Source organism: Vigna unguiculata, chromosome 3 (genome assembly GCF_004118075.2).
Source record: "Vigna unguiculata cultivar IT97K-499-35 chromosome 3, ASM411807v1, whole genome shotgun sequence".
NCBI lineage: Eukaryota > Viridiplantae > Streptophyta > Magnoliopsida > Fabales > Fabaceae > Vigna > Vigna unguiculata.
The window spans coordinates 3,010,508-3,023,272 of record NC_040281.1 but is presented as its reverse complement, the minus strand read 5'-3'; the positions used below and the strand labels follow the sequence as shown (position 1 = coordinate 3,023,272).

At 29.4% G+C, this 12,765-nt stretch overlaps 1 protein-coding gene across 3 annotated transcripts; it reads right to left on the bottom strand.

Annotated features, from left to right (window-relative positions):
• Positions 1-115: 115 nt before the first annotated feature.
• Positions 116-5,069, bottom strand: LOC114178466. 3 transcript variants are annotated; one of them, XM_028064389.1, is made up of 3 exons: positions 4,806-5,069; positions 3,638-3,740; positions 116-2,792 (listed from the first exon to the last, which is right to left on the bottom strand). In XM_028064389.1, exon 3 carries the CDS (start codon positions 2,467-2,469, stop codon positions 457-459), a length of 2,013 nt encoding a protein of 670 aa, XP_027920190.1. In that variant the 5' UTR covers positions 2,470-2,792; positions 3,638-3,740; positions 4,806-5,069; the 3' UTR covers positions 116-456. The 3 variants fall into 3 exon arrangements, with proteins under 3 accessions (XP_027920190.1, XP_027920189.1, XP_027920191.1); XM_028064388.1 differs by having other exon boundaries at positions 3,643-3,740; XM_028064390.1 differs by lacking the exon at positions 4,806-5,069 and adding an exon at positions 3,974-4,782 and having other exon boundaries at positions 3,643-3,740.
• Between the last annotated feature and the right edge of the window lie 7,696 nt (positions 5,070-12,765).

Here is a 12,765-nt window from a genome sequence, read left to right as displayed (position 1 = left end):
AGGTGGAAAACAGAACACAATTATCAGCAAATATTGCGACGGTACAAGATATCAGCACAAATTGCCAAGTGAATGGGACCTCATAAAATGGGTGTCAAACTCGAGGATCACTGTGTTTTGAAAAATAAGTAGTATTATAACAAATACAATCTCAGTGAAGTTTTATTATTAAATAGAATACATGACACACTGACAGAACTTACATTACAGGTAATATTTACAGAGGAAGGAAGAACGTAAAAAAAAGAACATAACCAACTACCTGATCAAAGTACAATTTCCTAACATGATATATCCCCTCCACGAGATTGTCAAACGACTTGGTTATTCTCCCAACTCAATTTCATAGGAAGACAGAATAACTCAATTCGTCAAAATCTAACGTAGAATGGAGTAATAATGTAACATGATGATAAAATTTGTTAACTAAGGAGACAATGAGAAAGAAAACGATAACTAGCTTTCCATCCAATTCTGGGGCATTCTCCCGCTGCTTGTGCCACGGCTAGAACTCCCACTCAGCATTGCCATCAGACTTCCACCGTGCACCCTGCCTTCAGGAACAGCAACTGACATTGGCAAGTGACCACCTTCCTTGGCTGAGACATGACCAGTTACAGCTTCAAACTGCTTCAAGTCAGAGCAGGTTGCAACCGAGCCAAGGCTACTCCCTATTTTCATCATATCTATATCCATGTTTTTGTCAACGAGTAAATGCTTTAGTTCATCTGTTTTACTCGAATGAGGATTCTGAACAACAGATCCCAGTGAGATACCTCCGTGAACCCTCTTATCATGCACCAGCCCACTATGAAGAGCACACATACCTGTTTTCCCTCTTGCAAACGAATTGCAAGGACCATCCTGTTGAATGCCATACTCTGAACCAGGATGGCCCCAAGAGCACCTCTTGCCTCCCCCATGTGCTTTGCAAAAGTCAGTGCTGCCTTGAGCACTCTTTCCACACCCTACAAACTTGCATCTCTTGCCTCCACCATGGCGGACACAATGATCAGTCCTTCCTCTAGCACTTTTTGTGCATCCTGGTACAGCACACCTCTTTCCACCCCCATGTGCCACACAGAAGTTGGTACCTCCATGCACACTTTTAGTACATACTCCACCACCCTGATACGTACAGCGTTTTCCCCCTCCATGGCCCTTGCAATACGGGGTGCTCCCCTCAGCGCCTTTTGTGCACCCTGGTGCTGTACACCGTTTTCCCCCACCATGTGCTTTGCAAAACATTGTGCTCCCTTGTGCCCCTTTTGTGCATCCAGGAGCCTGGCATCGACGACCTCCACCATGTGAGATACAAAGGCCTGATAGACCTTCAGCACTCTTGGTGCAGTTTTCTCTCTGGCACCTCTTGCCACCTCCATGTCGGATGCACAATCCAGATTTCCCTCTGGCAGCCCGGGTACAGCCTTCATGACTGCATCTCCGGCCACCACCATGGGCAATACAGAAATCTGTACGTCCTTCTGCACTCTTTGTGCAACCAAGAAATTCACATCGCCTGCCACCTCCATGTGCCTTGCAGTAAACTGTGCGACCCTCGGCTCCTTTGTGGCAGCCAGGTTTCTGACACCTCCTACCCCCACCGTGAGATATACATCTTCCAGAAGCACCTCTGGCACCCTTTCCGCATCCCTCCACTTGACATGTTTTAGAATTACTGGGGCGCAGTGGCTGTTGCTGTTGTGTAAGCCCAGAAGTGCAGGTAACTGAACTTTTAGGTTCGGTTGACGAGAGATCCAGAACAACGGGACTATGATCAAACTGCTCTGAAGCCTGATTTAGAAGAAAACTAGTGCCTGTATATGATGACGTCTTTGAAGATGGCAAAACAATCCCTGGCTTCCAACTACATGAAGTTGATCCCTCGTCTGTATTTTGTGTCCCACTGAATGCTAATGGCATCTCCATATTCAATTGAAGAGGTGAAGGATTTAGATGTATGCTTGTAATATCTGACTCACAGAGCCCAGTAGAAAGGCTTAATTCCAAATCAAATTTTGGTTGCAGCTCCAGTGTCTTCAAACTTGAATTAACAGGCTTCTTCTGGCTTTGTACCTTCTCACAGCCAAGATGGAGAGAAAAGTCCAGTTCAATATCCATAGATGATTCCTCATCAATATCTTTGGCTGAAGACACAGCTGTGCAAGCAGCAGCCGAACTCCCCTTGCTATCAGAGGAACTGGTTGAACGCCCAAGCCCAAGTGACAAAGATGAGTCGACTCTTTGACCCATAGATCCATCAATTAAATCCCTCTTCCTTTTTGTTCCCTTAGAAGAGGGCTCACAGGTGGGAATTGAAGAACCAGGGGAATCAAGTCGTAAGATGGTATCTGTAGCATACTGATCAGCTCCCCTTCCTTCAGCTTGCATAGAATTGCCCAAAATCTTGAATGCATTTGCAGAATGATTAGCAGCAAATCCCAAAAATTGCTTCAACCTCACGTCCATTAATGTAATGAAACCACTGTAGAAACAATATCTACTCCTATTTATGAATTTAACAGAACAACCTTCCTGATTTCAGGGTAAAAAAGATATAGATGTTTTATCTACAAAGTTAAGGGTTAGATGCGTCTACAGGTGTACAATGCACCCCCGCTGACAAATCCTGAAGTATCACGCCGATCCATCTATAAGATATAGACAGACTAAGCTGAGGTTCAGTTTGTCAGTTGCAAGTACAAATTAACCTAACAACGTCAGACTCCTTCCAAAACACATCATGGAAGCAATCATACTATTCACGAACCACATGGCCAGAACTGGAACATCTGCCAGAATAAACATGGTTGCAGTCAAGTTTTGTATGCTCGCTAAAATAAAAAAATGGGTAATAGATGGCATCAAAAACAGAAACTCAAAAAATAAAGTTATGTTTACCAAACACCAGATGTTCATTGGCCCAAAATAAGAAAAAGACTAAATTAAAGTTTAAAAGAAAAAACGTGTCCATAAACTTCTTTTAGAATTGTTATCCACAGAGATTGAAACGTAAGATAAAACATCAAGAAAGCGGATAAATCTACTCATAAAAAATACAATAGAGAACACAGATCTCCGTTTTGCGAGGGCATCACAGACCAGAAAAACAAAAGTGATAGTTATAGTTATGCATGAAGTAAAAGGTTATTAAATTGCATACCCGCCCTTCCAAAAAGTGTTAAAATCAACCCAAATAATCCCCCAAATAGAGAATCTTTATGAAAAAATAACTGGGCTGAAACGAAGAAATAGCCGAGTAACTGAGTCAAGTGAAAGTAGTTGAAGTAATCAATAGTTATTATATATAAAATATTTTACACCGTGCACCATGTCATAAAACAAGCACATTGCTTTCTCTGTAAGTGTGTTTGTCACAAAAACTGTTTGTTATCTTATTTGTCACAAGAACTCCAAAAGTGCGTATCAGACTCCCCCACCCACACACACACTATACTGTGTTTTGAACCAACTGGACAAAACCAGTCTTGTGACCAGCTGTTTTTTAAAACCCTAATTAGACTTTTATCACGCTAAATGAAACATTATAAAATAGATGACTTAGATGTCTGCAAAGCTTTAACTGATGCATCAAAATTTAGCGTATAAGAAAATATGAGAGAGCACTTAAACGAACCTCACCTATTACTAACGAGACGTATTTCCATAAAACAGCAGGATCAGCTATAAGAATACAGCAGCCTAGCACTAAACGCCCGACTGCATCGCTTGAGAAAGTTCTGCAAATATTGCAACAGAGCAGTTAGGAAGTAATAGCACGAAAACAAGAAAAAACGAAGACTAAGAGCAAGCAACTGCAGTCATGAAAACGTGAAATAAGAAAAATAGGAACGTTGAGGCACACAGGATAACGACAGTAGTAATTTCTCAACAAAACAACGCATCATTAAAAAAGCGAACAAAAGAACTTGGATATTGAACAAGACTACAACACAGTAGCACCGTAACGTACATAAACACGAGCATTAGTGCGAAAACTGTTTCTTCTTTCTTTTTGTACTTCTGCTCTGAGAAACTAACTTGTTACAATAACTGAAATCAATTAAGCCCACCCCAACCAAAACGAGAAGACGCGGGGGCTAACTATAAACTTTCTTTACACACTGGTTAGACCCCGTGAAAAAATAAAAAAATAAAACAAAATAAATCCTTTCAAATAAATCATTGAAAAAATCGACCAAAACAAACGTGAACCCGACAGAGAAAGAGGGAAATCCCGAGACTTAGTCCAAAGTAGCTGGAATCACAAACTCCGATAAATAATACATAACGATAGAAACGCACAAGTTGAATTAGCAAATATTACTACAAAGGACCCCAAATATGGTGAATTTGGTCACATATGGTTAAATCGAAGCTAATTAAGGAAGAAACAGATTGAAGTATAAACTATGATAAATTGGTCCTTAGGTTATCTGTTTGTTTGTGTGGATTATGCAAGCAGGGAAGAAATAAGGACAAAGGACAATTATTCCAATTCAATCTTCATCGTTCTGAATTTGCTGAATTGTGCTAAACGCGGAATCTTCAATCAAATTCAATAATATGTTTCCACAGAGTCCAAAAGAAGAAGAGTAAGAAGAAGAAAAGCATCAATTCATAGGCCGTCCTTTGAATACAGTTCTAGATTTCAAAGAAAGAAAAATGAAATGGAAAACGAAAAGGACACACAAATAATGATTCTGTAGCTTGCTGATGGATATGTTCAACGAAAATTAGATTACAGAGAAAAAATAGAACATGAATTCGGAATGAATATCGGAGATCTCGGAAGAGTGAGTTACCTAGCGCGTCGATTGGATTGGATTCGAATTGATTTGAGTTGGGGTTAAAGAAATGGGTGGTCTAGGGTTTTAAAATCCGACGAGAGAGGGTGGACAGAGAAAGCCGACAGGAAACGCTGAAGAGGAAGAGAGAGTGAGAGATGAATGAGGAAGAAGAGGCGCGTGTTCATAGTGAGAGTACGCTACATCCAATTTTAATACTCTACGAATTCTAGGGTTACGTTTCTCTTCTTTCTTTGTTTTCTTTTTTAAATTATTTTTTCTCTGCCTCACTATATCCCAATCCAATTGTTTTGTTTCTTCGAGAATTTGTGAACAGTTCTACTACTTAACCACATTGGAAATTTCAGTTCCTTAACCCCTCATTAGTCTCATTCATGATTGAAGAAGAAAGAAAAATTATGTGGGTCTAGTATTTCTGATGAAATGATTTTTTCTTACATGTGTTAACAACTACAAATACATATTTGATCGTTTATCTTTTTAATCTCACTTTTTGCCAAACTTTTTCATGTTCCTCTTGCATTAATTTTCATGACACATTTTAACTTCGTAATAATACATAAAAGTAATAAAAGTAATATAAACATATTGTAAACTTCATCTTTCTTGTATCATAATCTTACTTACATGTAACATGTAAGTTAATAATGTAATTTCATTGATTTTGCCTTTTCTTTACCTAGTCAAACTACATACAAAAAATTATTATTATGTTTAAAAGATGACATAATTCGTTATGATAAAACTCGTAATTGATTATTGAGTGACTTCTTATTATGTTCTACCAAATAATACATCTATTATGTACATGTCTATTTTCTATATTTTACTTACTTAGTAGGTTTTAATGTAATGTATATAAAAATAATAATAATAATAATAATTATTATTATTATTATTATTTGGTTTTTGCATGTAGTATGATTGTTATTTGTGTTATTATAATTGTTGACTAATATTCTTACCTATCGAAACTTCAATTTAGATTATATATATATATATATATATATATATATATATATATATATATATATATATATATATATATATATATATATATATATATATATGTCTGACATTTATCCGTATATGATATTTTATTAATATTTATTAATAAAATATCTAATTTATAATGACAATAATTTATATTTTTTTTTTGACAACTTTAATATGTTTAATTTTAATTTGGTTGCGCACGATAACATTAATATATTTATCATGTTTTTAAAAAATGTTGTATACTTTTTAATATGCATATATCATATATCGTATCCTCCTATTTTTAAAACAAATGTATCACTGTGTCAACTACACGTCGTATTCATGCATCATAGATAATGATTAATAAAGTATTATAGTTATTAGTTGGAACACATTTCCCTATTACATAATAAACAATATATAATACATGTGTGTTTGTATTAAATTGTATATTCATTGAAATAAAATATTTGTAATCAATATGTCTTCTTCAAATATAGTACATGAAAAAAAAAGTGAAAAAAAAAGGGAATCGATAATAATTTGTTAGCAATTTAGACAAATAATTACTAATAATGTGTTTTGTTGTTGGTGGATTACCTTCTATGTTCTCTTTGGTAATAATATAAATATTGTTAATAAGGTATCTTGTTTATGTTGAGTAGTGTTGAAATATTATTTGTATGAACATTATCAAATTATCACACATGTGAATAATCGTTAGTTTGACTAATGATAACAAAATTCATGATAGATGTTAATTTTTTACATACAATAGATCATAACACAACAAAATGTTGAATATCATAATTATATTATATGACACTAATAGTGACACATCATGTGCATTACCATTAACACGTGGTACAATATAGATTTGACACGTGACATTTAAAAAAATAACAAAATTTACACGTGACACATATTTAATATTGTTATCGTAATACTAACAAAAATAACATAATTAAGACAAATCAAAATATAATGAGCAAATTAAAATTTTTGAACATAATCAAAGATCAACCAATAATTTAAACCTAGATAAAAACATGTCCATGAGCTAAGATGTTTAGAAAATATGTTCCTAATTTTTACATTAGAAACTAACCAACACAAAATTTGTTTGTCAGGAACGAAATTCTATGTCTGTGAGTGAGAAAGAGTAATATATATATATATATATATATATATACACTAAAAAATTATATATTATCGATTATTATTAACCATTGATACTAATAAAAATTTATCAATAAATTATGTTTATTCACATGCTATCAATTATAATGAAATAATATTTAAGTATTTTTATTTATATAATATATATTCAAACACTTTAGATATTTAAAGATCGAATTATGTTATTATTATTTTTTGTTGACAAGTTATTTTCACTAACCTTGACAAAGACATTTATTTACAAGAAAGAAAGTAGAAAAAGGTCACTTATATTTAAACATTTCAGCTATAACATAAAAGCCAGAGAGAATAATGAAAATCAACTAACTAACTTAAAAATATTTATGTTCACTAAATATCCTTAAAAAGCATTTGATGGTACCAAGAACGGGTTAAGTACACATAAATAAAGTCTTTCATTCCCTCATAAATGTCATTGTTTACGACTTCAATTAGTATTATATATATATATATATATATATATATATATATATATATATATATATATATATATATATATATATATATATATATATATATATATATATAGTATTGAACATTTTGTCAAAAAGAAAATGTAACAATATTTACAGCTTCACTCCATCTAATTAAAAGGTGCTGTTTTAGAGTTAGAATATTTTTCTTTTTAATTATTATTTGACACATGAACCGTTTTCCTTAATTCCATATTTTCAAATATTTTTTAAAAATATTAATCAATTAAAAATCAATGTTGGAAATCTTAAATAATCAAGTGATGAAGTCATTAGGACTTGAAAAGATCTATTAACATTTAATAATATTTGGAACAAACTAATTAATTATGAATGTACAGGAAAATCTTGTCATAGCTTGAAAAAAAAATAAAGAAATAAAGGTAAAATAAAAATCATATAAACAGAGTAAAAGAATGAAAATAACATGTTACTTATGCATCATAAATAAGCCCATTTCCATCACTTGAATCAAAGTTAGTCATTCTTAAAATTTGATCTCCATTTTATTATTTAAAATTAGTTATGTTTTTTATATGATTTTCATCCTTAAGTCATTGTTGAGTTATTGAAATAGAGAGTTAGATTAAATCACATCAAAATAAAAATAACATCATCATCAATATAAGAAAGATCATTTTCATTGACGAAAAAAGGTAAAATGAAAAATAAATTTAAATATTTTATTTTTAATAAAAATAAACTCATAAAAGATTAATATGTTTTAAATAGATATAATATGAGCTTGAATAAAAAAAAATATTTTACTCGAAATAGCATTTGTAACAATGGAGAGAATACATGTGAAAAATAAGGAGAAAAAATGTGTTATATTATCATGAGAATGAATGTTCTAAAATTTTTATATTATTCATATTTATTGAAGTTAAAAATAATTAATATACATTAAATTCTACATAAATATTATATAGGTATATTTAATATTTTATTTAATGTTCACAAATAAAAATTAAAAACTAATTAAATAAAAAAATAACTATAATTTAATGTTACTAAAAATTAAATATAATTAAACATAAAAAAATTTAAATTAACAAAAAAACTAACGAAATAAATAGTGTTAAACATTTAAAAATTTTATAAAAAGGAACAATATAAGAGTTTAAATTAACAGAAAAAACAAAATGTTAAACATCTAAAAATTTTAGATAAAAAATATAATTAAATTGTCAATTTGGGACTTCATTAATTTTTTTTTAATAGAGATCTTAAAAATTTTAAATCATTATTTTGTATGAAAATATTATTGTATAGAAATTTAAAAGATATTTTTGTTTTTATAAATTTTGTTATATGTATTTATACTATTTTAATTACTGTACTTAATTATTTCAATTCTTAATACAAAAATAATAATACTAATGGACATTAATTATTCTTTACCCGCTCCATAAGAATAATGATTACCATTCTCTATTTTAGTATCATTAGAAAAAAAATGTAAATTTTTATTTTAATTTCACGTTTTTCAAGTTTTAGGTAATTGCATATTCTTAACATGTATACATCTATATTTTAATTCATCTTAAATTTTCTAATATAAGTAGTTATACATAAATTAATTTAAAGTAATATTTGGGTAACAATTTAGTTTCCCATTTTTATTTTAATAGTTATTTTTAGTAAAAAAATTATTAAATGATTATAATAAGTAATAAGCACAACACTGAAAAACCATAATAGATCAATAATAAATCAATAATAAAAAATAATAATCATAAGACACACTACTAATCTTAAAAATAATATAATATAGTAACATATAATATAAGTGTTATCTGAATAAATTGTTTTAAAACATTGATTTAAGTAGTTTATTAAAACAAGCTAAAAACTATCTTAATAAATGAATGAAATAATTTCATGAAAAATAAATCTGTAATTTAAATAAAACATTTTAAAATTAGTTAAAGTGTAAGACACGCATCCTGAATTTCAATTTCAAACACACAGTTGGATACTATCAATAATGCAGTAATGGTGCACTGGATCAAATTTGAGCGATCAATTATTTGTTTACGTAATGGATTCAATTCATTTATTCTTAGATTAAAGTTACTTTAGTACTATCTGTGAGTGGGCGTTGATAAATAAACAAATATTTGCAAAATAATCTGATTTACATTTTGACTTTTTTTATTAAAAAAATAGTGATAAATCTAGCTCTGATTTATAATTATTAAAGCTACCTAAAATTAATTTAATTCAAAATTAATTTAAAACCTATAATTTAATTCTCAGGTAAAAACGAACATATAATTCTTTTAGCTAAATTACAATATTTATCTTAGCTAAATTACAATATTTATCTTTTTAACATGATGAAGATTAGGATGACAAATATATCTGATAAGTCTCAATCCGTTTTGATAGAAAATTTCTAAATAAATCACTAAAAGAATTTTTATTATTTATCGGCCGTTCAATTAGGTTAATATTGAAAATGAAAAGATTTGTTATATCTTTAAACTTTTTTTTTATACCATTAACTTTATTATATTATTAACTATTTTGTTTTGTGCAATTATATTTAACAATTTATCAATTTGTTTTCATTTGACCATTTTTTAAATTTTTATCTATTATTTATTTTATCATGTAAAATATTGTTTTTATATTTTTGATTTAATTTTTTCTATTTCCTAACTAATTATTATACATGTATTTTTATCGCTATAATTGTCTAAATAAAATTTATTTACTATAATAATTTAATATAATTATCATGGTTTTTTTTATCTCTATCTAACATATATTAAATTTAAAATATCCATACTAAAATTTAATTAATATTAGTTTAATATCTATTTTTCATGTGATTTTGATCAAGTGATATGGTATAATTTTTATTAGATTAAAGAATATTTTATTAAAATTTAAAAAGTTAAGTAAACATTCATTTAAAATATATATTTTTTATGTTTTAAAAAAATAATTTTTATCAACTAAATAACATTTACAAAATTAATAATTTTTTTTTTTGAGTTTAATGAAATTTTATTTGGTACATGTCGAACTCTTTGGCCGTGTACCTAGATTTCCATTAACCAACCAGGACAAGACTTTTTTGAGTTTTTTCTTTTTTTTTTACTCATTTTTTTTTACTTTCACTTTTTTTAAAAAAAAAGAAAGTATTTGACATTAACTCCTATTTTTATTATTATTTCTTGTATATTTTCTTCTATTTAAAAAAAATATTTCTATTTTGTCTCATTTAATAATAAAATATTAGTTTAATAATTAGCATTTAATTATTTATTTCACGAGATTTTGTATATTATTTTTTGTGAATATAAAAAAATAAATAATATATTTTTCATGTGTTTTTTCATAACTAGTTTATAAATTATAATTAAGATTTGATTATTAGAGATTTTTAGTAAAAATTTTCAACTATATTATAATCAATTTCTTTTAAATTTTAAAAATATGCATATTGGTGTATAATGAAAGAATAAATTTTTTTTTTTAAAGTAATTATAAAAAATCTCAAGTTCCTTACGTATTTCCAAGTATGATATTAAAAATCCAAATAGAGAATTGAAAGGTTATGAGTTTGATATTAATTATTTAGAACGTAATATAAGAAAGTTTTCAAAATATCTAAGGAATTAAATGAATCAAATTAATAAAAATTATTTAAAATAGAGCTCATATCAAATATAAATTATAAATTTTGAGTATATTAATTTAATCCTTTAGAATTATAAGTTAAAATTCATCATCTCTTAGAATGTATTTGGAGACATACTCTCATCCGGATTAATAAGGATTAGTACTTCTAGGAGGACAATCATCCTTCAAGCCTAGAACACTTAAAATATTTTAAAAGTTTTTGTAGGATATATTTTGAATATGTAAGAACATATTTCTAATTTAACTTCACAAAAAATAATTTATAAACCAACATTCATTTATATATTATATTTATATTTGATCGATGATATTATCTTGATCCGTCTAATTTGAATATTGAACTTTTATATAATTTTTAAGCCAAAGGGTATCTAGGCATGGTATAAAGTTGAAATCATTTATATTTGGAACGTTGAATGATAACGAGATGAGATATTTTTCAGAGATAAAATTGATTGGAAGAGCTTCTATTCTATTTCTGGAAATACGTATTAGAGTAGGTGCCTTAGAATGTAAACACACTTATAGATCATTTTTACGTGATGTGAGTTCAGTTGCATACGCGTGATTCATGAACCAACACTGTGTTGTTGTATCATATCCATGAAGGCAGAAACAAATAAAAAATAAAGGTTAAATTATTCATTTGGTTTCAATTTTTGTATGTAAATTTGAATTTGATCACTCTATTTTAAAAAGTGTTAACTAGGTCCTTAATTTTGATAATTTGTTTCAATGAAGCCCCTTTCGTTAAAATGGCAGAAACGACCTTTAAGAGCACAGTGACGTGGAAATGTTAGACTGAAACGTGTCATCGTGTCATTTATATTTAAATGCATTGAAAAACAGTTAAGAATTGTAATATATAAGTGTAATGAATCATCCATAAACCCCATTATTCATCATCATGCGTGTGGGAATCTGAAAATTGAAGAAAAAGTTGGTATGAGTATAAAGAATGTTGAAGATTGTGGTGGGAATATGAATGCAGAATACATTGCTGCAGTGAGGTCTGTGGTGGCAAAAGAAATGGAGAAATGTATGAAATCAATTGAACACTCTCTTCTTGAAAGGAAGAAATGAACAGTGTTTTGAGATAATAAGTTTGAAGGGGTTGAAAAAATGAGACTTTGAAACAAAACCTACATATTTTAAGTGATTTACTTTTTCTCCGTGATGACAGTGTGTTTGGGGACTCTCATTCCACTACAACCTTTAGGTCACCGCATTAAATTCAAACCTACTCAATTCAATTTCAATGCAAACAAAACTTTTGAAACAAAAGATTATTGTGCATTTATATATTGAAATTAGTTAGGTTAAGAAATTAACCAATAGAGAAAGGCATGGCTGACCTGGAAGGAGGAGGTGAGGAACCAAGTGCTTCAAGTGGTTTCTTTTGGGTAGCAGCAGACTTTTTAAGGGATGGCCTTGCAAATATTCCAAAAGCATTTGATGAAAATCTGAGAGCTTAGCTGATTAATTTCAGAAGCAGACTTAAGAAATTAAACCGAGATCGCAATTCCACTAAGAACACTCTGATTCTAGCTGTTCGAACGCCAACTCTCTAGCAATGTGATCCCACACCCTCACGATTCTTCTGCAAAACCCTTCTTCCTCCAATTTCGGCCACAAACGCAAACCCT